This window comes from Falco rusticolus, chromosome 4 (genome assembly GCF_015220075.1).
Source record: "Falco rusticolus isolate bFalRus1 chromosome 4, bFalRus1.pri, whole genome shotgun sequence".
NCBI classification, from domain to species: domain Eukaryota; kingdom Metazoa; phylum Chordata; class Aves; order Falconiformes; family Falconidae; genus Falco; species Falco rusticolus.
The window spans coordinates 15,890,196-15,913,832 of record NC_051190.1 but is presented as its reverse complement, the minus strand read 5'-3'; the positions used below and the strand labels follow the sequence as shown (position 1 = coordinate 15,913,832).

At 48.0% G+C, this 23,637-nt stretch overlaps 1 protein-coding gene across 2 annotated transcripts in view; it reads right to left on the bottom strand.

The window, feature by feature from the left end:
• SYNPR (synaptoporin) overlaps window positions 1-23,637 on the bottom strand; it is a 109,910-nt gene that overhangs the window by 34,327 nt on the left and 51,946 nt on the right. Inside the window, exon 1 of one of the 2 annotated variants that reach the window (XM_037386278.1) lies at window positions 11,347-11,523. The exons of the other annotated variant lie outside the window; for it this stretch is intronic. Coding sequence (XP_037242175.1) covers window positions 11,347-11,370 — 24 coding nt within the window. The 5' untranslated portion in view covers window positions 11,371-11,523. Of the gene's footprint in view, window positions 1-11,346; window positions 11,524-23,637 lie in introns of those variants that run through there. 2 annotated transcript variants of the gene reach the window in all.

Here is a 23,637-nt window from a genome sequence, read left to right as displayed (position 1 = left end):
GGGAGCACGTCTTCCCTGTGCAGCAGCCTTTGACAGCTCACTGGCAGATGAGATGTAGCCACCCTGGGGATGCACCCCAAATCCATCCTGGTGCAAAGGGGAGATCCTTGCTCTGCCTGAGGGCTCCTCAGTGACTCCTCCAGGATGGCAAGATCTTGAAAAGTAACTGTCTTGGTCTTACCTGGAGCTGTGCTGGCCCAAAACAGTCTGTGAGGGACACATAGCTCACTATGTGGGTTGGTCTTCAGCACTTTCACTTGGGCTTGAGGGAGGAAAATGGGAATGAACCTGTTGGATGCTTTCCCAGAGAGGACCCCCAGCCCCCTTCCCGTGCCCTAACACTGGAAAGCCAAGGGGAACTCCTGACACTTTTAAAGAGCAACCTGAAATATTTGAAACGCCTACTCTTTTGTTAGTCCTTTAACATGTTCAAAGCGTTTTACAACAGGCGTATTTTCTTGGCATCATTTCTTGAGGTAAGACTTCCCTTTCTCCGGCTCACCATAATAAAGAGACAGCAAAAGCTTTGCCAAATGTTATATTGCTTTACATTTTCTGCTGCTCACCGTGGCCAAGGGCATGTGTGAGAGCGGGGAGGGAGCACGCTGCTGCCAGGGCCCTGGAGACATGCCCCCCACAGCCGGCATCGCTCACCCGGCAGAGTGTCTCATTAAACTGAGATTATTTATTTATAAAGCAGAACCAGTAACTGAACATTATTATTAAGGCTGTAAAGGGAAGGTTTGAAGGCACTAACTGACTGTATGGGAAAACATTTACTGCAGAGCTGATGGCCCAAAATATGTCACCAGTGAAGGATTAGGAAGCACTCTCTCCTCCGGGTCTCTGCCTGTTTCTTTTTTTAAAATCTGGCATTTTTCCTGCACGGCTCTGAGCTGCAGACTTCCTGGAATCACTTCTCCTACATACAAGCCTTTGTGCACTGGAGATTATCAGATTATTGACTTCGGCATCCCTAATTATATCAACTTGACTGGTTGATGAATTGGAGGTGGATAGCATCGCAGCCGACGCAGTGCTGGGCGGGTAGGCGATGACTAGCAGGAGTCATTATCCTCCAGCAACTATACAGGGAGAAAACTGAAATATCTTCTGCTCCTGCTGAGAAATAAACCCTAAAGCAATTGTTCACTGCTTGCTGGGATTTAGCGTGTACCCCCTTACAAATAGATTGCAGCATCGCAAAGAACGATCCTGTGCCTGCCCACACCTGTTCTGCATGGAGGGGAAAGCCCAGGGATGAGGGAACATCTCAGAGTCTGGGGCTTGAAGAACCATGTATGCCCCATCTGGGGAATGTTGTATGTCTGCCCAAACATTGACCCCAGCAGTGCCTGTTTTAGCACCCCACTGAAGGACCACTCAAGCAACCGTCTCATGTCCAGAGGCACCTGCAGACCATGGGCACCTCAGGATGTGGTGGCAGCTAGGAAAGGGCTTTTGATGTCACCATGCTGGAACTGGGGACATACAAACTGTCCAGATCCAACACAAAGCACCTCATAGCTTTCACTTAGCATCAGACCTAATGTTTCCAGTGTCTTTTCAAAGGGGAATGGAAATGCAGGTACAGTTGTGCTGGAGGAACATCTCTGCATCAACAATTTTGTATGGTTCTATACTGAGCTAAGTGAAGGATGCCCCTTCTTACGCATGCTGTGTGGTGAGGATGGCTATTGCTGGAACACACCACATCCTCCAGCCCACAGAGGCCAGCGGGACCTGCACAGCACGAGCTGCCGTGTCCCCAGCCACTGCCACCCACCTGGAGAAGACATGCTCCAAGACCTCCCCACATGGCTGGGCTCTTTGCTGGGGCACTTGCAGCAGCAAACCTCTGTTGGGCATTTTAGGGCACCCTGCAGAAAGCAGCCCTTGATGCTGCCAGCTGGACAGAAGGACCTGACCCTGCAGCGGGCAGGAACCCTGCAGCATCCTCTGTTTAAAGAACAGCATTTCATGTAGTGCTTTGCATTTTTAAAATGAAAAAAAAAAATCCACTTAATTTGATTCTTAATGGAAAGATTTATGGAATGAAATTGGGGTATTTTTACTGAGTAAAGACCATTTTATAATAATTTAGTTCTACAATACTTTAATCCCAAGGAGACAATTTTATCTTTTTTCCTTTGAAGAAAACCTTTATCTTTTTTATTCATCTTTCGTTGATTATTATAAAAAAAATCTGTCCTGGTTTCAGCTGGATAGAGTTAATTTTCTTCCTAGTAGCTGGTACAGTATTGTGGTTTTGAATCTAGTATAAGAATAATGTTGATAACGCACTGATGTTTTAGTTGTTGCTAAGCAGTACTTTAAATCAAGGACTTCTCAGTTTCCCATGCTCTGCATGGAAGGTGCACAAGAAGCCAGGAAGGAGCAGAGCCAGGACAGCTGACCTGAACTAGCCAAAGGGTTATTCCATACCACAGAACGTGATGTTCAGTATATAAACTGGGGGGGTTGGCCAGGAGGGGCTGATGGCTGCTCGGGCACTGGCTGGGCATCAGTCAGCGCGGGTGGTGAGCAACTGTGCTGTGCATTGCTTGTCTTTCTTGGGTTTTGTTTATCTCTCTCTTTGTGTTGTCTCCCCTTTCAATACATGATGATGATGATGATGATGATGATTGTTGTTGTTATCATATTTAATTTCAATTATTAAACTGTCCTTGTCTCAACCCATGGGTTTTACCTTTTTTCAGATTCTCACCCCCATCCCATCAGCGGGGGCGGGGGGGGGGGGGGGGGGGGGGGAAGCAAGCGAGCAGCCACACGGTACTTAGTTCCCAGCTGGGGTTAAACCACAACAAAATCTCATTTAGCTCCACCACGTAATGGTACAGCAGTCTTTTCTCATTATATTTTAATAGAGTAAACCCCAACTGTATACGAGAGGACTAGCTAGTCATTCGTCGAGGTAAAGAACACTGTTCCTCCAGATGGCCAGACAGAATCTGTGTAATGCCTTTCCTATTTATTAAGCTCAAAATATAATGCAAGATGGTGAGATGTGTTTCACCCAGTATTTAATGGGTAGCCATAAAGTTGAAAGCTAATGCTAAGGTTGCCAGCATGCACGGAAGAGTTAACGGGCAGAAAATAGACATATTTAGAAAGCCTGTTCTTGGACTCAGAGAAATGAAAAGTTGTCAGGGCACAAAGCTACTTATACAGTGGGGCAGAGATGCTAAGCTCTTCCAGCCCCTCTAACCATTTGCCAAAGGTTTGAGAGAAACATTTACAAGGACCTGAGGGTCTGTTTTGTTATTTATTGTGTAAATTGCTTTCTGTACGTGGAAACTGACAGAGTGGCAACAAGTCTTCCATGAAACAAAATCCACCAATACTTGCTGCAGAGAGATTTAGGAGGACCTGGGGTAATCACCAGGGGTACACTGCTCCCATTGGGGCGTACCACAGAGCCACAGCATCACTGCACTGACAGCTAGCAGCCCTTTCCCAGCCCAGCTGTAAGGCAGTCTGGAAGTTACAGCTCTCCCTCTGCGGTCTCCACAGCTCCACATCCTTTTCAGAATTCTTCCTCCACTCTTCTTTTAAGGATGTGGGAGCACAAGTTGGACAGTTTTGTTTAGATTTGTACCTATGATGCCCAAATAACTCAAGGTGTGTCATCTCTCACTTCAGAGCAGAGACATGCACTCCTTTTCAGCCCTGAAAGCTTTTCCAGTCGTAGACTGCTAGCAAAACAGACAACCGTGGTGGTCTCGACAAGGATCCGCACTGTGACAGTGCCCAGAGCATTGCCAGTGCCAGCCCAAGAGAGCAGCCACCTCCAGGCTGTGTCCCCTTCCTCTCACCCATGCCAGCTGTCCCCCCACATGCCTGCACCATCTCATGAGCTGCTTTGGCATCGATTACGTGTGACTGCCACATGCAAAAAACAAGGAAAGCCATGCTCAGGTAAAGGAGAGGTTTTCTAACAGCTCATGTTAATCCTTATTTTATTAACAGGTAAGGTTCGGCAAGCCAGCAGATGCTCAGGTTCATGCATAAATGTAATTCTTTTCCTGCTCCCTCTTGAAAACACAGATTTTGTACAGGCTTTACAGGTTGATTATATGGGATTTACTGTGTAACAAGTGTAAACATTTAATTATAAAATAAAAAAGGTTGGACGGCTGCTCTTTTCCTTGCTTGCTTGGTGGGTTTAAATCATCTGGGTTTAAAATGGCCCACAAGATAATTTAAATGCATACAGAGTATGATCAAAGTTATTACTAAGGATTTACTCCTTCTAATAAACACAGGGGTTTACCTTACGGCTGAGTGACATCCACATGTGGGAAGCACTCAGTGAACGGAAAGTGCCCCCGAACTTAATGTCACTGAATCCCTGATGGTGGATATGGCCTCAGGGGCTCAAGGACAACCAAGATTACACAACACCTCCCCGGCCACAGTGCTGGATGGCAGGGGACAGCAAACCCAGCTGGCAAAAGCAGTGTTGTACGCAATGTGCATCTGCCCTGGGCTGGGGCTGTGACAAGGCACCTCTCCCAGCCCAGGAGCCCAGCCCCAGCTCTCCCAGCATCACCCCCAGGCACCCCAGCAACACCGCCTGATGGCTGCTGTAACTGCTTCCATACCCAGTTTGCGTTTTTGCTCTTCCCTATTAGCTTCAGCTCCTCTTTCCCAGCACCACCTGGTAGACCTGGGCTCCGGTGGAGCATTTTCCTGCTCTGGTGACAGATGCACACAGAAATGAGAGGTGGGGAGCACTCCTCTGACCAGAAAATGCTCCGTCAGCTCGGTCCCCCGGCGCGGCACAGCATGGGGGCTGCAAGAAAGCCATCCCGGGGTCAGCACCAACTGAAAATGATTATTACAGGAAAGGCTGCTGTCCTTCAATCATGCTGTATTATTTATAAGCTAATGATTGCCCATTGACTAGCAGGGATTATACGTTCTCGAAGATGTTTCTGGGTGAATGAAAGGGCATTAACCTCATTATTATCACGTCTGTGCTCATCAGAGGCCATTAGCAGCTTCCTCAGCTCCCCGTGCTGCTGTGTAGCTATGTGGTGTCATCTGCTGCCTCTCCACCCGCCCACCCCACACGCATGCATGCCTGCATTCGGGTCTGTCTCCTTTCTCAAGCAGATTTAAGGAAATGGGCGAAAATTATTTAGCTTGGCAAGGAATCTGCAAAGCCCTTGGGATTAATAATCTAGTGCAACAGCTTTTTCCCATGAGGATTTGAAAGTGCTTTCAAATTGCTAAGCAATGGGGCCTCCAATCCCTTATTACATACCCAGCTGCACTCTTTCAGATGAGGTCTGACCATTTTTTTCTTTTTTTTCCATCCCATAATACCTGTATGAGCAGGACCACTGGGAACCAAGGATCTGCTTTTGGAAAAGCACAGCTGGTTTTCCAGGCAGTGTGTCTGCAAAGCCCTCCAGAGACCATACAGCCCTGGCCATGGAGGCTCATTAGGGGTATCCTTCATCCATCTGACCATCACAGGTGTCCCCTTCTTGCTCCAGATCCAGCCTCACCATGGCACCTTTTACGATGGAGGATGGCTTGAGCCATCCATCCCAGAGCTCTGCCTGGCATCCGTGGAGATGGGACCCAAACACGGGACCTGTTGGCTCATCTCAAACCAGTTTTGGGTGGAAAATTCCACTGAAGCTGGCTCTGACCTCAGCACTCGCCTCTGTGAAAAAGGCTGGAAGAAGAATTTGCTCCTGGCTAACTATCAGCCCACATGGTAAAAATAATTTCTTTTCTAATAATTAAAATGATGGGCTATAAATGAACGTTTGCTTTGCTGAGCTCTGGGAATTCACAGGGAACATTCTGAGCATTTTTAAAATTAAAACCTCTCTTCCCTCTTTTTTTTCGCCACTCCTCTTATACTCTGTCCCCGGAGATATCAGTGCTCTCCATCCCACATTTAATCATAAAAAGCAACACCTAAACACAAATGTTTTTAGGAAATGATAAAAACAGTGTCCTTAAATTGAAATAAAATATTCCTTATCTCACTAGCTCTTGACACACTTCATCTGGACAGCTTAAGTTGTCCTGTTTCCTCTCCATCCTCCCCCTTACTGTGCTCCTCCACACTTCTTGCCTGTCTCTTTTTCTTTTCACACCCTTTCATTCTTGTTCCCTGAAATCTGCAGCCATACCTGCTTCTAAACACAAAAAAAGATAACAAAAAAAAAAACTTGGCAAAAACTTTGCCTGAATGTTCTCCGTTTCCTCCGTGGCTCAAAATACTTAATTCTGAAATAACCAGGCGTCCTTTCCTTTCTCTCAGCTGCTAGCAGCTGCTGCACATCTTCTGTGTCGCTTCCCAATGTACTTCAAATCCTCCCAGACCTCAGAAAAAAGTAGGCATTTGGACAAAACCAATAATGCATCAATATGTTTTTGGCTGTTGCAATCTTTATATCTGCACTGCTGGAGATGATTATCTAGCTTTTTTTATCTGTAGATTCAGGCCTGTGGAATAAAACCAGGGCCAATAAAATAAGGCAGAAAAGAAAACACAAGCAGAATAAAAAAAAAGCAATTGAACATGCTGTAAATTCAGAGTCAGGTAAAAGCTAATTCTGGACATGCTCACTAAAAAGATGAGGACGCAGCGAGGGAGATAGACTTATTAATTATTTGTGTTATGGTAGCACTTAGAAGCCCCAATCCTTTATCTGGGACTAGCTGTGCTATACATGGCAAACACTCAAATATATCTTTGGGTAATTGCACACAGTTTTAAGAAAAATGTGCAAATGCTCTGTTCTTTCACCTTCAGCAGTTTCTGGTTTGTTAATGGTGTTAAAGGAGTCCAAGTTCACCATCAGTCTCATTCTGAGCAGCTCCCAGGATGGTCCCATGGGTCAAAGAACAAATAATTCAGCAGGAGGGCACCCTCCACCCATAGCCGGATTGAATAAACCACAGCAAACCCCCCAAAGTGGACATGAGATACATCCATCGCTATTGCCATCCCCATCCCCTGGTGAGGGGGACAGAGCACTCACTGCTGCCAACACGGATGTTTCATCCTCATTGACTCTGTGCAAGTTTGATTGCTTTTCTAATTAAGATACATTTTATGGTAATCTACCAAGCCCCTTAGACTAAATCACTCACTTAATCTGTTGTTAGTGCCCATATGTTTACAGCTTTCCAGCCTGCTGCAGCATATTTGCTTTGCCACAGCACCGGGGACGTTTAAGTGACAGATGAGCCGCTGTGCAGCCGTTGGGGTGGCACAGAGCCCTTCCACCCGGACAGCCCGCGGCACGGATGGATGGATGGACGGACAGACGGACAGCCCCGGCACCCGGCGGTTGGGAGAGGAGAGGAGAGGCACGGCATTGCAGACACAGCACCCCATGCTGATCACCTGCCTCTCCCCCCAGCTGTACAGAAGGGTGCAGCATATCTTTCTCATTTTCCTTTCCTTCCTTTTCCCCTCCAAAATAAGAGGTTGTATACAACAGGGGAGGAAGGCTGAGCAGTTTCACAGCACCCTCACGTCTCTGGCCCCAGAGCTCACTTATGAGGATTTTCACCGCAGGCTCAAGGGCTCCGAGCAGCCTTTGAGTGAAGGGCAACAACTACATTTGCAGACTAAGGACAGGCAGAGTCGGACCCTCCATCTGTGCTGGACACTGAATTAAATAAAAACTGAGCAAGCGCTCCGCAGTTCTGCTCCTGCTGACCCTGTGAGCCTGGGCAGCAGCATATGCCCCCAGCCCAGACACTCTGATGGGCCCTTCCAACCTCTGCAGGGCTGATGCTATGCCACCGCACGGCTGGTGAGGAGCTGCACCTCTCCTTTGGGCTTGCCTGGGCTCTCCAGCAACCTTGCGTCCTGTACGGACACGTGTGTGCTGTGCGGGCAGGCAGCAGCTTCATCACTTCATCCTACACCAGGCTGCCCATGGCGGTTCCAGGTGAAGCAGGAGCGATGCACCGAAACGGGATGTGGCTCTTATCTCCCCAGTCTACAGCTCTCCTCATGCCTTCCCACACGCCTGCATCCCATGGTGGTACCCACATAGGCAGAGCTCAGGTAGGGTCCGTGGACCCCAGTTCTGCTCAGACTAGCTGGGCTGAGCCCCCAGCCCACCACACACAAACACGTTGTACTTACACGGGTGTACCACGCTACTATTGAAACAACTTGTGCTCAGCTTGCCTAGAGAAAGAGAGCCCAAAGGCAAAATCAGGAAAACCACCCAAACTCTAGGTCAAGTTGCCATCTGCCACCCTAGGTACAAGGAAATATTGCCTGAAAAAAAAAAGGTCATATAATTGTACAGGATCTCCTAATCAAGAGTGACATGAAGAATAAAACACCACCTGCCATCACCAGCAGTGACAGGTAGCTACTGTCCAGCATCAACACTAACACCTTTCCCCCTGTAGAGAGCCTATCGATCTGAACAGGATCAACAGAGGTGAGGAAAGTACTCATTAAGTCTTCCAAGGACTTGGCTAAAAAAAAGTATTTGGCATTCAGGAGGAGCCAGATATTTAAGAAATCAATTTTTTATGAGTTTAAGGAATTTTTCTAGGAACTGTTTGAGCTGCTAGAGGAGCAGCGAAGGAGACAGGACTCAAAGGAAAAGAAGCTCCCCAGGATCCATACACCCCTAAAATAATGCTTCAAACTCCTTTCAAAGCCTGATGCACCTGCTAGAAAAGGTCAGTGACTCCTCCATCCCGCTGGCACAACTCTCCCATTTTCAGCCCCAGAGTTTGTGAAGCACCATGCTGTGAACCTGTCCCTGCAGCTGCACCAAGCCCTGGCGGCACATCAACCTGAGGTCATCTTGCAGAGAGGATGTCATGCTGCTGGGGAGGTGATGGAGGCTGCTCCCAGGTCCCAGAGGCAAGCGGTGGTCTGGGGTACTGGACTGGGGAGAAGCTGCCCCTAGATCTGCTACCACCAGGTATCCAGAGCTGAAGGAGCACCACGCACTGCAATGCTAGGATGGGTAAAAGGCAACAGATGGAAAACCATGAGCACTGAAGACTTCTCTGTGTGTAACATGAGGAGCAGGGCAAGCTCTCCCATCCTCCTGAGTTTGTCTCAGTCGCATCCTGTACAGACATCATGTAGGGCTGAAGGGATCCTTTCTGCTCAGCCACAAGCTCCTCTGCCAAGGGAAAGTCTTGCAGTGATGGGCTTAACCACATTATTCACCTTGTGCCTCACACTCCCCTGGCCACTGGCGACCTGCCTTCCGGGACAGGGGTGAGCCGTCCCCCTGCCTGCAGTCAAACCAACCAGCCCTGGTGACATTTCCTGCTCCAAAGCTGTTAAGATGAGCTCAACTGGCTTCCTTAATGAACTGCAGCCCAGCTTTCAGGGCGGTCTGGCACCTCTGCTCTGGTGAATTACATGGCACAACCCCCCCAGGCCTTCAGTTCTGCAGGGTAGGAAGCAGGAATCATGCTCCTCTGTTCATGCTACACAGCTCCTTCCCCTCCAGGGTCATCCAAGTGTGCTCTTTGATCACCATCCTTCTGCTCACCTGGAGGACATTGCACTGAGCCAGACAGCAAGGCTTGGCAAAGTTAGAAATGCTTAATGCTGTCCTCAGGGAAGCAGGGTTATGCTTAGAAAGTGTGTGAGATGTGCACTGCTCAGACACGCATGCCCTCCACACCTGAGAAGTTAAATGACTGTGAAAAAGACAATTATTGTTACGTACCTTGTTCTCTGACACTGTGGTACGTAACACATTTTACGCACCATGTTTTCCAACACCGTGCCAAGCACATACATTCAAGTTATGCAGCTGGAATAAATACATATATATATATATGGTCTTTATGAAACAGCAATCATGCAAAAGCCAAAAATCCACTGAACCGAGTGCCTGTTAACTACGTTTTCAGGAGCCGAGTGCACGGGCTCGCCTGTGCAATGCCCCACGCCCGGCTGGCTGCCGTGGGATGCTGCACGCCAGCACCAGCTCCTGCCCAGCCCCGGCTTGGGCAACCAGGGCACAGCCCCCAACACAGCTCGTGAGCCCACTGCAGAGGGACACACCACAAAACATTCCCATCAGATGCTCCTCAGGCAGGTGAGAAGGCAAGTGCAACTATTCAGTTTTGAAAAAACAAGAACAATTAAATTGGTTCAAAAGCAGCTTAAAATGACTAAGCAGTTATTGCCAATCTGAAATTTCTCTCCGGAGGAGTTTAGCTTGGACTTCCAGACACAACATCTTTACCTTCTCCTGTGGGTTTAATAAACTCATTTACAGCCTTCTAACGTCTTATTAAAGTACACTTCGTATATCTATTAGCATGCCCCAGTATCATGAGTGTAGGCAGATTATTCTGGGTCTAATACGTTGATTTTCTGAGCAGGTAGATACTTAAGCATGTTCTCACAGCAGCTCCAGCTTGTGCTGCAGCTGGAGTTTTTAACGACTTCTGAAACGCCAAAGCGACTGACTCCCATGGACACGATTCAAGTATGAAAGAATCGAAGTGCCAATAAATTAATCAATATAATGCTGCAAATTCAAATATTTATTATGCAGTCTGTAAGTATGACAGCTATACATCTTGTTTTCCTCAGCTGTGCTACTACGATCACTGTCTTGCACTCCCTGGAAAGCACACCAGGAGCTATGATGGGGAGAGATAAATAACTGCACCTCGCTGTTATTTACAGGTAACGAAGAGGGCTCCAAGTTAGCCAAGAGCTGAGGAATGAGGCTGCTAAGCTCTACAAAGCAGAGGCAGGGAGCAGAAAGTCAGAGCAACAGCCTATTGACCTGTATTTATGATGTTACACTCCGAAAGCAAGCTATTTTCTTAATTAATTTAAAGATTTTCTTTATTTCATGAATACATTTTGATGAGGAGCATGTTGCTGCCAACCTGCTACACTTCAGATTGATCTTTCTAAGGTAATATGCAGGCAGATATTCATACTTCAGCTTGATCATTATTAAGTATCTCTTACTGTTGTTTTTTTTAAATATCAAATATTGTTGCATTATTTTTGAGGCCTCTTTGATTTAAAATGCCAGAAGGAGCACAATAAATCAGAATTCCCTTTCCCTTTAATCCTCGCTCTCCGCGTTTCTGCTGTAAAATGAAGTGCAAAACAAGTTTTCAAAGCAGGCACTCTCCTCTGCAAAGCAAAATACAAACTGAAAATATTTCAATCTATCTAAAACCCATGGAACAGTTGGGCTCAGCATGAGAGTACAAAGAAACCAAACCTAAAAACAATTCTGTGAGCTTCACAATTCCTGTAAAACCCCACTTCTCCCCCAGACAGTACAGTTACACAAATAAACAGAGATGCACATAACTTACCGGAGCAAATATCACCATACACATTTACAAAAGAATTTATAATCCAACTTGCGTCTCCTGAAATAAAGCAAGGTTTGTCTCATACTAAAAATAAAGGCTCCCAAAAGCTTCTCACAGGAGAGAGAGAGAGAGGGAGGGAGGGAGGGAAGGAGGGAGGGAGGGAGAAGGAGCAAGCAAGCACCAGCTCCTTGCCTCGCTTTTTATGAAGCAAATAAGGAGAGCAAGAAAATCAATGCCGAGAGAAAGTGAGATGATATACCAATCAGGCAGCAGCCTCAGCCTTATTTGCAGAGACATGGCAAAATGCTCATATTATTAGACAATGACTACACACAGCCTAAGTAGAGAAAGTGAATACTTTCCCCTCGGTGAGAGGCTGGCTGCTTTGTGTGCAGGTACCACCACAGTGGGCTGGGAGATGCAGCCCCTTCCTCCCCACTGCTAACGCAGCATCACTTTGAGTCCTTGTGCGTGCTCTACAGGAGAGAAACAGTTCACAATTCTGGGCTAAAGTTGCACTAAGCTTAAAGATCCTCCAAAGCTCTGATGCTTACAAACTGCCATTGGAGCAGTGCTTCTTCGTTGCTGGGTTTGGGGGGTTTTTTGGACTCTACTTTGAGATGCCTTTCACTGCATCTTAGAAAGCTACTGCAAGGAGCCCACCCAAACAGGGGAAAAGACCCCTCAGGTCTCCCACACTTTAATGGGCACTGAGCTCCTCCTGTGCTCACACAAGACTAGACCTCCAAAGTGTCCTCCAGGAACCGGAGCTTTCACCCCCTTTTGTGTATCAAAGAAAACCTATGGGAAACCACAGGTTCCCTTGCGCCAAAAGGGAAAATTTCTGTGCTATTAATCCACCCACACAAACCCTTTGCTGTTCCCTGTGTGTGTGGGGAGGAGGAGGAGGAGAAGGCAGCAGGAGGTAAGCTCATTGCCTCCGACATACAGGCACCTGCTTGGGAACAGGACACATCCCTGGCAAGTGCCTGCCACCTCTGTGCAAAGATGCCACATTTGCTCCCCCCAGCAGCCACACAAAGACACAAACCCCACGCCGTTCCACTGCAAACCTCCTCACAAGGGGGGTTTCAGGCTTGTCCCACCTCTCCACTCTGTGTTCAGGACTTCAGCACATTAAAAACATAAAATGGATCCACCAGCCCCACTCTGCCAGGCACTGCTTGCTGTTACCCAGGCTGTGAATCACGCTCTATGCTATTTATTTATCAGCCTTGGGTTTATCGCTGTTTTGCCCTCTTTTCTACACGCTGCATCAAATATTTCCAAATACATGTGACAACGGATGAGACACAAGGTGAACTTTCTGTTTTATTTGGAGACAGAAGTTACACGCTGGTATACAGAAACACCTGCTGGGTGACAACAGCTCTCTACGCAGCAAAATTGGAGCACAATTGCTTTTCCCCAGCGGCTTTGGATTTAGGCTGAGCAAGAAGAGCTGGAATTCACAGGGAAAATCCTGAAGACAAAACCAAGGAGACTGAATTTGTCTGATAATTCAATTTATCTGTTTGGGGCTGGCACTTCTAGTACAATCCAGACACACAGGATGCTCCAGCAGCCCTTCATGAGTGCTGATCCTCAAGGCCCCTTCCCCACGAGCAGAAGCTGCACTGCCATGCTGACAGATGTCACTGCTGATGATGTGACCCCGTGTTTCCAACAGATACAGCCTGATGCTGGCTGATACTGTAATGAGGAGACATCGTGGTGCTGAGAGAGTTCTCCGGGCTGAAGCACTGCTCTGCTGCTTGGTGCATTTTAAAGTATGGGAAAGCATTTGTCGGCTACTGTGCATGCTGCCCAAGTCCCAGCCACACAGATTAAACTCAGCACCTCTGGTCTGCAAAGCTGGGCAGCATCTGCCTCCCACTGCACCGTGAGCAGCATTTCTTTTTGTTGCCTTACCCACACAGGAACCGCACTCTGCAGCCACGCTCCCACCATGCAGCCTGCATGTGGGACACATAATGTCTCAGCATTTGCCTCGTTAGTGTTAGTTAGTGTTGGCCAACACACCTTCCTCCCCGAGGACAGGGCTTACACATCTCACTCCTTCCTTGCCAGCTCTAGAAAAGACAGAGCAGCCCAGACAAGGTATGGAGGAGATTTTGAAGGAGTAACACAGACCCGAAGACAAACATGAATCAAAAGCCAGCAATGGGCAAAGGTGCCTGAGGACGACACAAAACTTGCCACCCACTGCATCAGCACAGGGGTTACTGCTGGCTCTCCCATAGCCCTGGGAGAGCTCTTCTCCAGCCTGCGGGTGCCTGGGTTTCTCCCACACATTTGGCTGAGAATGGCAGGAGGATGTTCAGCCTGCCTGAACTCCCCAGCTGACACATCTCATTGCTCCTGGCCTTCTTCATTGCATTCAGCTCTCCAGCTGGCACTGAAACTTGCTGTATCTCATGGTGACCAGCCTCTTGCTGCAAGGTGTGACAGCAAGTGAAATGCAAACACCTCTCATTTTCATTTTCCAGTGAGATAATTTTATTTTCCCTTCCCACAGCTAACAACTGCTGTTACTGAAACTCACTAAACTCTCCTGAAAACTTTGAAAAACATGCATTAAAATAGTTTTGCAGAGGTGCCCCTGGGAGCTGCTTTGTCTCAGCCTTCTAAAATGTGTGCCCACTTGGGCACCTGTGCAGGACGTGGGGGTGAGGATGCAGTTTTAGCCAGAGCACGATGGGTTGCAGCAGGCGATGACCTGTCCTGTTGCACAGCTCCTTCAAACAACGCTGCAACACGGACTACGTGACATAAGGAGATCAAAGCCTGCTTTTATTCCTGAACCAGCGACAAAACATGAATGCTGTGGATCAAGCCTAACGTTGCTGAAAGCAGATGTGTCGGTGTTTGCTCACAAGGCAGACCACTTACCGGGCTGCAGCAGACCCTGCAGCACTGCAGGCTGGTGCTCTCTTCAGCTTTATTAGATTCTTTTTCAAAAAATTCATCTGAAATACTGAACGGGGCACTCAGCATCACCAAGCATAAAGACAGCTGCTGATGATGCCAGCGCTGTTATACCATGTTGCTCTCTATGCTGTATCAGAGCCTTCCACTTTTGATTTTTAAGTTGGGAGTTTCAAAGCAAACTAAAAAGCTTCACAGGATTTAAGCCCCAAACTCCTTTAGATACTACTGAAAAGCTGTACACATCCAGCAGATTACCGCCAGCTTTGCCACATCACTCAGGGCTGAAGAGGTTTAATCCCTGCCTCTATGAGGTTCATGGCCAACAGAGCTAAAAGGGATGCAGGGACACCAGTACCAGAGAGGGCTGCAGCCTGGGGAAAAGACGTCTCCCCGAGTACAGTAGCAGCCATGGGAGGCATCTGCACAAGGATGGCAGGAGACGGGGCCACTCTTCTGGCTCCCCACTGCGCTTTGCTGTCTCTTCCCACAGCACCCAGCCCACCACAGGGTACCTAAAGCCCCCACAGAGGGAGCCCAAAAGCACTAGTTACATTGAGACCCTCTCATTGCTGTGTTGCTTTACTCTTAACGCATCTGCTTATATTACCCCAGGAACCCTGTCCATGCTTGCACATGTGAGCAGATTTACAGATGCCTATAAAATCACCCACTGCATGGTAGAGATGAAGTTTTACTGGTCTCACCATGGAGGACCTAAGCTAGAGTTTTTTCAGCATTATGGCCCTCAGCTCTGCCCCAGGCTGCATCACACCCAGGCTTCCCTGCCCAGGCGAAGGCAGGAGCAGGCAGCACCACCACAGGCCCTTTGACCACGCTACTACGCATGTGCCCACTCCACATTTGGAAGAGCTAATGAGTAATATCAGAGCCTCCATCCCACCTGTTCTGTAGAGAAAACATCAATCAAGGCAGCAGCGGCTGTGTGAGCAGGTTGGAGCTTGGCAGAGGGGCTGCAGCCCCGGCTGGGGCAAGGAGAATTGGCCAGCCCAGAGTTGCTGCTACAAATAACCCACCAGCCCAGGAAATACTAAGATGTGCTGCCTGTTTGCCAACAGAGATTTTCACATTTCCCTCTCAATCTTTATTTAAATTTGGGAAGACAGAAAATTAACGAAGTCTGAGATATATAACTGGAAACCATTTGTTTTCCTTGTGGAAATGGAACGTTTCCTAATGAACCTCCCCTCCCCCTGTGCCATTCGGCTCTGGATGCAAATATTGCTGCGAGTTTATCAATCTGTGGCTTGTTTCACGCAGTTTGCAATGCTAATGAGTAAACCAATTTTGACATATTATGTAAGCCAGTTTCTGAAACAGAGATTCTTGGCAGGCCAAATGTAAACACAGACACCCTCTTGCATCCAATTTAAATGAGCATGTTGCTGAAAGCACTAAGGGCTTGATTCTGTTGACTTATTCCTGATTTACTCCAGTGAAAAAAGAAAAACAACAAAAAAATACCCTTCAATTCAATTACTAGTGCAGCAATAATTTGCAAAATGGATCTAATTTTGTAACAAGGAAACATGCTGGAATAAGCTAATGCAGGGTGGTGACTCGGGCACTGCATGAGCATCAGCACAGCACACGATTGGAAGCACACACACCATTCCAGATGGAGTTAATGGGGGAGATGTCAGCTCTCCTCTCCCTCATCCTTCCAAGCCAAATTCAGCTCCAGGTAGCACCCCATGGGATGGACCACCCCCAGAGGGTGACTCCTTTCAGCCCCTCTGCTCTTCCACCATGGCTTTGCAGGAGAAAGACATTACCTACCTGAGCAGTAGGCAAAGCCCAAGAGCAGCACTGAGTGTTTTGAGCCACATGCTGCCCCTGCTGCAGTTATGCTGGGGGTGGTGGGAACCCAGAGCATATTTGTTTCAGCATGCACCAAAGGTCTGTGCCACACCAGGGCATACCTGGGTGTTGAGAAGACATGAACTGCTCGCTGCCTTGTCCACCTGCCTCAAACCTGGCAACTGGCCCCACCACAGAGGCAGTTGGACACCCTGATTAATGGATTATATCCAGGTTTTACAGACTATGATCTCAGCACCAGAATGACGTGCATCGGATGGCAGACTGCAATGCCCAGCAGCACACCTTTGAATGACACAGGGACAACCTGAAGGTCACAAACTCAGAGTTAGGGGTAGGAGAAAGGAGGAGGGAAGCATTTTTAAAACCCCCTAAAAAAAAAAAAAGGCTCTACCAGAGAGATGAACACAATTTTATTAAAGTGAGGAAAAGCTGGAATCAAATCTTTCATTTACACTTTTCCCGGTACCATCTGGAACATTTGCATCTGCCAAAAGCACAGCGTATTTCTGTCGACAAGTGGAAGCAAATGAGGTAGCAGCATACCTGGAGGTGGCCTCTGCCCTGCTAATTGCTCTGGGCACCTCCAGAGTGTATTAAAACTAAAACATGAGTGTAAAGTTGAACTGTGATGTTACTGCTATGGCAGAGGAAAAGTAAGAGTCATACTCTGCTGCGAGGTCAGGTGTGCTGCTGCAGAGCTTCTTTATTGCACGTGTCCAAGATCCCACCAGGCACCGGAGCTGCAAAACACACAACCTCATATTCAATCCCCTTCACAGCCTCAGGACCAGGATATCATTTATCATACCTGGCTCTTTTGTATTATAAAGTAAAGGAGAGCAAGAGGAAGAATACTTTTAGCCTCCAAGCAAATATCCCATCCTGAGCTTTCGACGGTGAGAGCAAACCTGAGAGCTCTTTCCTTTGTGCTGCATAGCGCTTTCAAGCTATGATCACAAGCAACTGAAATGCCACACATTTGCTGGCTCATCAAGTTTTACCCTGCAAGTTTGGAAATACACAGTTGATAAAGTAATTACAGTTTTTATGGCATGAGAGAAAATCTACTGCTGTCTAGACACAAAAAAAAGGACCGTGCTTGAAAGGAGGGCAGCTGACAAGTAAGCATCCCTTGGGATGAGAATGACAGGGATACGTGCCGCCCGTACAGACCCAGCACATCACAGCACCAGGGGCTGCAGAGGAGCAGCAAAGATTGGGAAAAGATGCCCCACAGACCTGAGGGATCGTGCAGATTCCTGCCTGAATCAGTAAAAGCCTAGCTCTTTGCCAGCCAACAAATACCTGTCCCCACTCACGCTGCCACCCCAGCACGGAGCCCAAGGTGGGAGCAAAGCCCAAGACCGGATCACCACATCGGGTCCCATCCCAACAAGGGAGGCGACGGCAGCGAGCACCTGGCAACCAGACTGATGTACTACAGCACTTCCCTCCCTCCCTCCCGTTATCTATGTATGGCACAACACAGCATCAGGCAGGCAAAAGAGTGCTTGATTTATAACATCTCATTTTTACCGTAATTTTAAATGATTTGGAGTAACTCCTGTGGTTAGAAGTCCAGCTGTTATTCAGGGCAAGTCAATTTGGAAAGCCCTCACTGTCCATCCAAGCACCCCATGGATTTCTGATGCTTGGAATAGTGTCACTGCAACACCCTAACTCTTAGTGCTTTCTGCATTTTTCAGCTTCAAGTCTTGTTTCTGCACATCTTAAATACCAGACAGTAAAAACACAGAAAATAATAATCTGAAGGTCAAATGGGCACGGACTGTATGATGAAAACAGCTTGGAATAAAAGAGAATGAGATGACTTTCTATTGTAATTTTTATAGCTATTTAACAGGAAGAATGAAAAAGTCTAATTACTGTCAACTGTAAGTTTTCAGCTACCCAGCCAGTAGAGCGCTGTTATTAAACTACTGCATAATTGCCTCTTTTACTCTGCTTCCCACAGAAGTTGTGTTATTTCACTCATAGTTAAACTCATAATATTGGCTTCATAACTAATCCTGTCAATCGAAATCCCCAGGGGCTACTGCAAGGATAAAAATAGCACAGAGTTGTTTCTTCCCTCAGCTTTCCTTCAAAGCCTGTTTCTGGAATTACCGGGGCTGTGGCTCGGCAGTGCCACGGACCGTTGCACCCACCACCGAGACGGGAATGCCGCCCCTGCGGCTCAAGCCAAGCACGGAGCAGAGGGATGGCTCCTTCCAGCAGGCGATTCTGTTCCCTGCACTGTGGGTCTGTCCCGGCCAAAATAAATCCATCTCTCCCTCCCGACACAAGCAGCTCAGATAAGATATTCGGTGTTGTGTGGCTGAGCCTCCATCCCCAAGCCCAAAGGTGACTGCCCACCCCGGGGCTTCATGCCAGCACTGAAGTTCAGCTGACACTTGCAAAGCCTGGGGACGCACGAAAAGCGCAGGTTTCTCCCTTCCCCAGGCATCAAGCACTGGGATGGCTCCTCACATACAAACCCACAAGACACCCAACTACATGTTCAAGACATCCACTGAAATACCTGTTGGACTTGATGATCTTATTTTCCAGCCTAAATGATTCTATGAGATGAGCACAATTTGTGCACTTACGCAGGAGACTGCTTAAAGCACCAGATTTTTACCTGCCCAAGTTCTGTAAACTCCGTCTGAAGCCCTGCTTGCTCCCTGTGCGTTGGACTGATGCTCCTTGCTAACTCCTGGCACGGTCCTTCCCTGGAGAGGGCGTTGGGCTTGCTGTAGAAGACCCAGGCAGGGTTTCTTGCCAGAGCTTTGCATGGCAGCATGTCCTCCCTGTCTGGTGGGATGCTCCTCTTGTCTCAGACACAGCATACATGGTGGGGCCAAACTCACCATTCAGCTCAGGTCTGGGATGAGACGATAGGGCTGGAAGGGGTGAGGGAAGATGGATTTGGCCTCACACTCAGACCTGCCATCTCTGTCTGTGTCTCTCTGGAGACAACAACCCTGTGCTGGGATTGCTCTCTGGTGGGCATGCACAGAAACTGCTGAGAGCTGGCGAGGAACCGACGGGAAAGAACACATTTCCCGAAGCGGGGTCCCAGAGCAAGGGCCTGGGGTGCCCATGCCAGGAGGGAGGCAGCGCCAGGGCTCTGTGTGCACCTGAACCAGCCCCAGAGCCATCACACTTGCCTCTGCCCTGCCCAGCCACCACTGGAGGAGCCCCTCGCTCTGCTGCGACTGACAGCCCGACAGCACATAGCACACTCACTGTACCACCAGGTCCACGGGGGAATCACGGGAAACTGCTTCAGTTGAGGTGGTTTTCCTCCTGGAAAAGCCACCACCCTGCCTATTACAGCCACAGGCAGGTGATACTGCACAGACCTGTGATGCTGCAACATCACTCATGGTCTGCAGCTGGAGCCATCCTCATGCTGGACAGCAGCAACATCCATCAACCAAGGAGTGAGAAAACCAGAGGAGCGGTTTAAAAATCTGTGCAAAAAGAAATTGCTCGCCCTCTCCCCACCCCTCCGCAGCAAGGAGGGACCAGCTCCAGCACAACACTTTGCAGCCACACAGGAATTATCGCTTCCCACGCAAGCCTGAGACACCCTGACCGGCACTCCAGAGGGGTCCCAGGGTTAAACAGCCCCTGTGCATGCACTAGGAGAGCACGAGGGTGCCCAGCACAACCCTCTGTGGGATACTCCTTCCTCCTTCCACCACTGTCTTTGCTTTACTGTTTGAAACAAGAGGATAGAAAATTATTCATGCCATTGCCTGGGCTGCCAAGCAGCGCCACGGTGCTCTTGGGCAAACTGGGAGAGCTCCCAGCAAGCCCAGCTGGGAGAGCCCCAGCGTTCCCAGGGGTTAGGGTGTCTCCCCAGGAACCTTACCACTGCATGACTGCCTCCCAGGAGGTGGTCCTCACCACCTGCAGACAGCAAGCCTACCAGAGGACACCCCTGGAGTCAGCGGGGCTGTGGGACTGCCTTGGTGGACACGGTTCACAGCAGACCCTCAGATTTAAAATAAACACAGCCTGACGCAGTGCTCCTGTTCTCACCCATGGTGCTTGTTCAAATGAACCCTCAGGCTGATGGATCTCCTCACCCAGAAAGTCGCAGAGACCCAGAGAAACCTGTGTTATAGCCAAAGTTACCACTGGCCAGAGAGCAGAGCTCACAGCTTCCACACCTGTGCCAGGCACAGGAAGGACAGGGGGGTGAAGCACCAACACATCAGGGCTGAAGCAAACCCATCAGCATGGCTGGGAACTGTCCCTGTGTCCAAGTACAGGTTGAGAAGAGAAGAGTAAAGGGCAAACAAGGAAAACTGAAGCTGCCAGGCAGAAGGGCAGCAAAAACTCCTACGGGAGCAGTGTGGTGACGGCAGAGTGTGCACAGAAGCTCAAAGCACCGGAACAGATCAGGTGGCATGAGCCAGCCTACCTCCACTGGGGGTGACACCATACACCCCCTCTTTGCATGCTCAGCAAGGTCCTCAAGGAGAACACGACAGAGCAATCGCTCTTATAAACACAGGCCTTGATATCTAGATGAACGTCCTTGGGGTCTGACTCTTCAAAGCCTCAAAAACTGCTGGGGGCTCCTGATCTTCCTCCATCTCCACCAGACTCTACTGCTTGTGGTGTGTCCATTTAAACTTGTCAACTCTTCATCCTCAAAGAAGAGGAATGAGAGTCCCAGGCTGTCCTGTGCTCTTCCTGATGCGGCACAATGGTTTTGACAACTTCCCATCACTCAGCAGTAGATCCTTCAGGAGGAATCTGGAAGAGGAGAGCACAGGCTGCGTAAGCACTGGGTTAAGTCCAACTGTCAAATTTGCACAGTGATCCGAGCATGCAAGAAAACACATGCAGGGTCTCACTATTTCCCCAAACTACAGTACTATAGATAAAAAGGGTAAAATTGTATTCCAATTGACTGACTGGGAAAAGGAAAAAAAAGTGCCTTCCTGTTTCCATAGCATCAAATTAGCAATGGAATTTTAGATGCAGAAAGCAGAGCATTCATCTTGCCACGTACTTTTCATTTAACATAGTTCAATCAAAGTGGCCATCAACTCTCCTGGATGGAAGTAATTAAGGAAGGCAAAGGCTGCTGTGTTTCCAGTGGAGAGGAGAGCCTTTCCTTTGGCAAACCTTATGCGTCTGGATGCGTCCAGCCCACCAAAAGTTTTCAGTCAGCTGTTAGCCCAAGGCTTGTTCCCAGATGTGGGGCACCCCACTGCTCCAGCTCCCTCAGATCCGCAATCCTTCCCCCACCATGCAACTACATCCATTATGTGAGCAGAACACGGCTGTTCTGACAAGCGCACACCATGCAGCAGACATGCCCACGTGCCTGGGTGCAGGGAAGAGGAGCTGTCTGCATGCGCTCATCTGATGATGCAGGACACTTGCACTTCAGCTCTGTAATGGATGGACATCTAGTCACACCCAAAGGAGTAGGTGGCCCCATGTAACAAGACCAGGGACCACTGAAGAACCCCGCCATAGAGAAAGCAGCTAGTGCAAGGCAAGGGGTTGGCTATTTGGTGAAAGCCTACACCTCTCCCACTGATGCCCAGGCAGACACTGCAGTGCAAGACCAAGAAGGTAGCTATGCCACCGTGCTGAGTGTCTGTTCAGTTCTGTCTCAGTCGTGAATGAATGTCTTGGTCACCACTGAATGTTGTGAGGGTATCTTCTATGGTCCCAATGCTCAGAACAACCAGTCATGCACCTGACAGCAAGTAACAGAGCTCATGCAAAAAACAGATAGTATCTTACATGAATCATCATCATCAGGGCTCTTCCAGACACCAGCTTCAGGAAGGTCAGGTGGTGAGGTACTGTATGTCCCCTGTGAACGAAGGGGAATGGTGCATTTTTTTAAGTTTCACATTAGGCAGCTGTACAACTGCTTTAGGTGGACCTTCCCTGTGGATCGGAGAAGACTGTCCTTGTCCAACCATCAGAGGGTTTCTGTGCAAATCACCTCATTGTCCTTGGGCTTTTGCACATTTTCACGTGTATAAGCTTAAAGTGTTTGTTATTATTTCTTGAAGTGAGGAACCCCCAGAAGCACTTGGTGAGTTTGCATGGAAGACAACACACTTGCACATCATTTATTTCCAGTAATGTATTCAACAAATATCTGGGTGTCCAGTACACGCTTGTTGGGAATTTATGCAAATTTATTCTACAAATAATCTTGAGAAACAATGCTAAGAGTGAATTTGAGCTGAGACTGTCTGAGATTGAAGGTGTTAGTTAGGTTATCAGACACAGTGGGTGGCATGTTAATGAGTTCACTTCTTAACTAGTGGGTATAAGTGAGAGGCTTGATCTACAACTGAAAGAAAAAACTGAAAGAAAATTTGAATTTAGAGCACAACAGCTATTCCTGAATAGATTCACATGCAGGCACTTGTTTTACCGCAATGCCTACAGAAATATGCACGGAGCAACTGTTTCTGAATAGCCCTGTGTATAAACAAGCCTGTAAAATTTAGTTTCTGGTCTAAATATTTAAACTGGCTGTCTGCATGTAATACAAGGTAATAGTCTTCTACAAAATCACTGTTTCAGTGAATTTACTGGCATCACCTTTGTTTATCTGTGTAAGAAGGGGAGGGAAGCATCAGACAGGCCTGAAAGCCAGCAAAATAAATTCAGGGTTATTTTCAAGAGGACTGCTTGTCTCACAGTTAAGAAAATGGACCCGGAGATGGAAGGTCCCATCTCTGCCATGGTCTATTTTAACTCTGCAGAAAATCAGGATGTGTTTCTCGTACCAGACACAAAGCATTTTCTCTTACTTCAGCCGACAGTCATTTTTCCCTAAGCAGTCACATCAAACCACTTACAGTTCTTTGCATCCTACTGTAGCTTTGTTTTACTGTAATTGTCCTTATTTAAAAAAAAAAAAAAAAAAAAAAAAAAAGTACCTTCCCTCTTTTTTAAAGCGATTAGAAATGTCATTCACATTACCCTCTGGATGTGAACTGAGCTATTCCCAACAGCCACTCAAAAAATACATAATCACCATAATTACTAGTGGCATCTAATTAACATTCAACTTCCTCTCTAGAGCAGCTACAGCTGGACAACCCATTTATTTCAACCTAAAACTAATGCCCTCCTAATTATTTTCTGTCACACTAAGTAGCCCACCTGTGTCCATCTTCACCAGTGCCTCCGTCTGGCACAGCAAGCCAAGTGAGCACCTCTGCACACACTGCGTGTGCTCCGCCTGCTAACAAACGCCTCGTGTAAACATGGGGACCTGCTCCCACTGATTATACAGCTGGTGGCTCTATTAGCGTTCTTCACCAGGATTCACAGGAATAAATAAATAAAATAAAAAAAAAGAAGAGAAAAAGCAAAGGAGCCTCCTACATCAAATGCAAACCACCCTCTGCTTGGCATCATCGCTGGGGAAAAAGGCTGCAGCCACCCCAAGGTACTCAGTGCTCTGGGTCTGACCTCTTGGGAGAGGGCAGA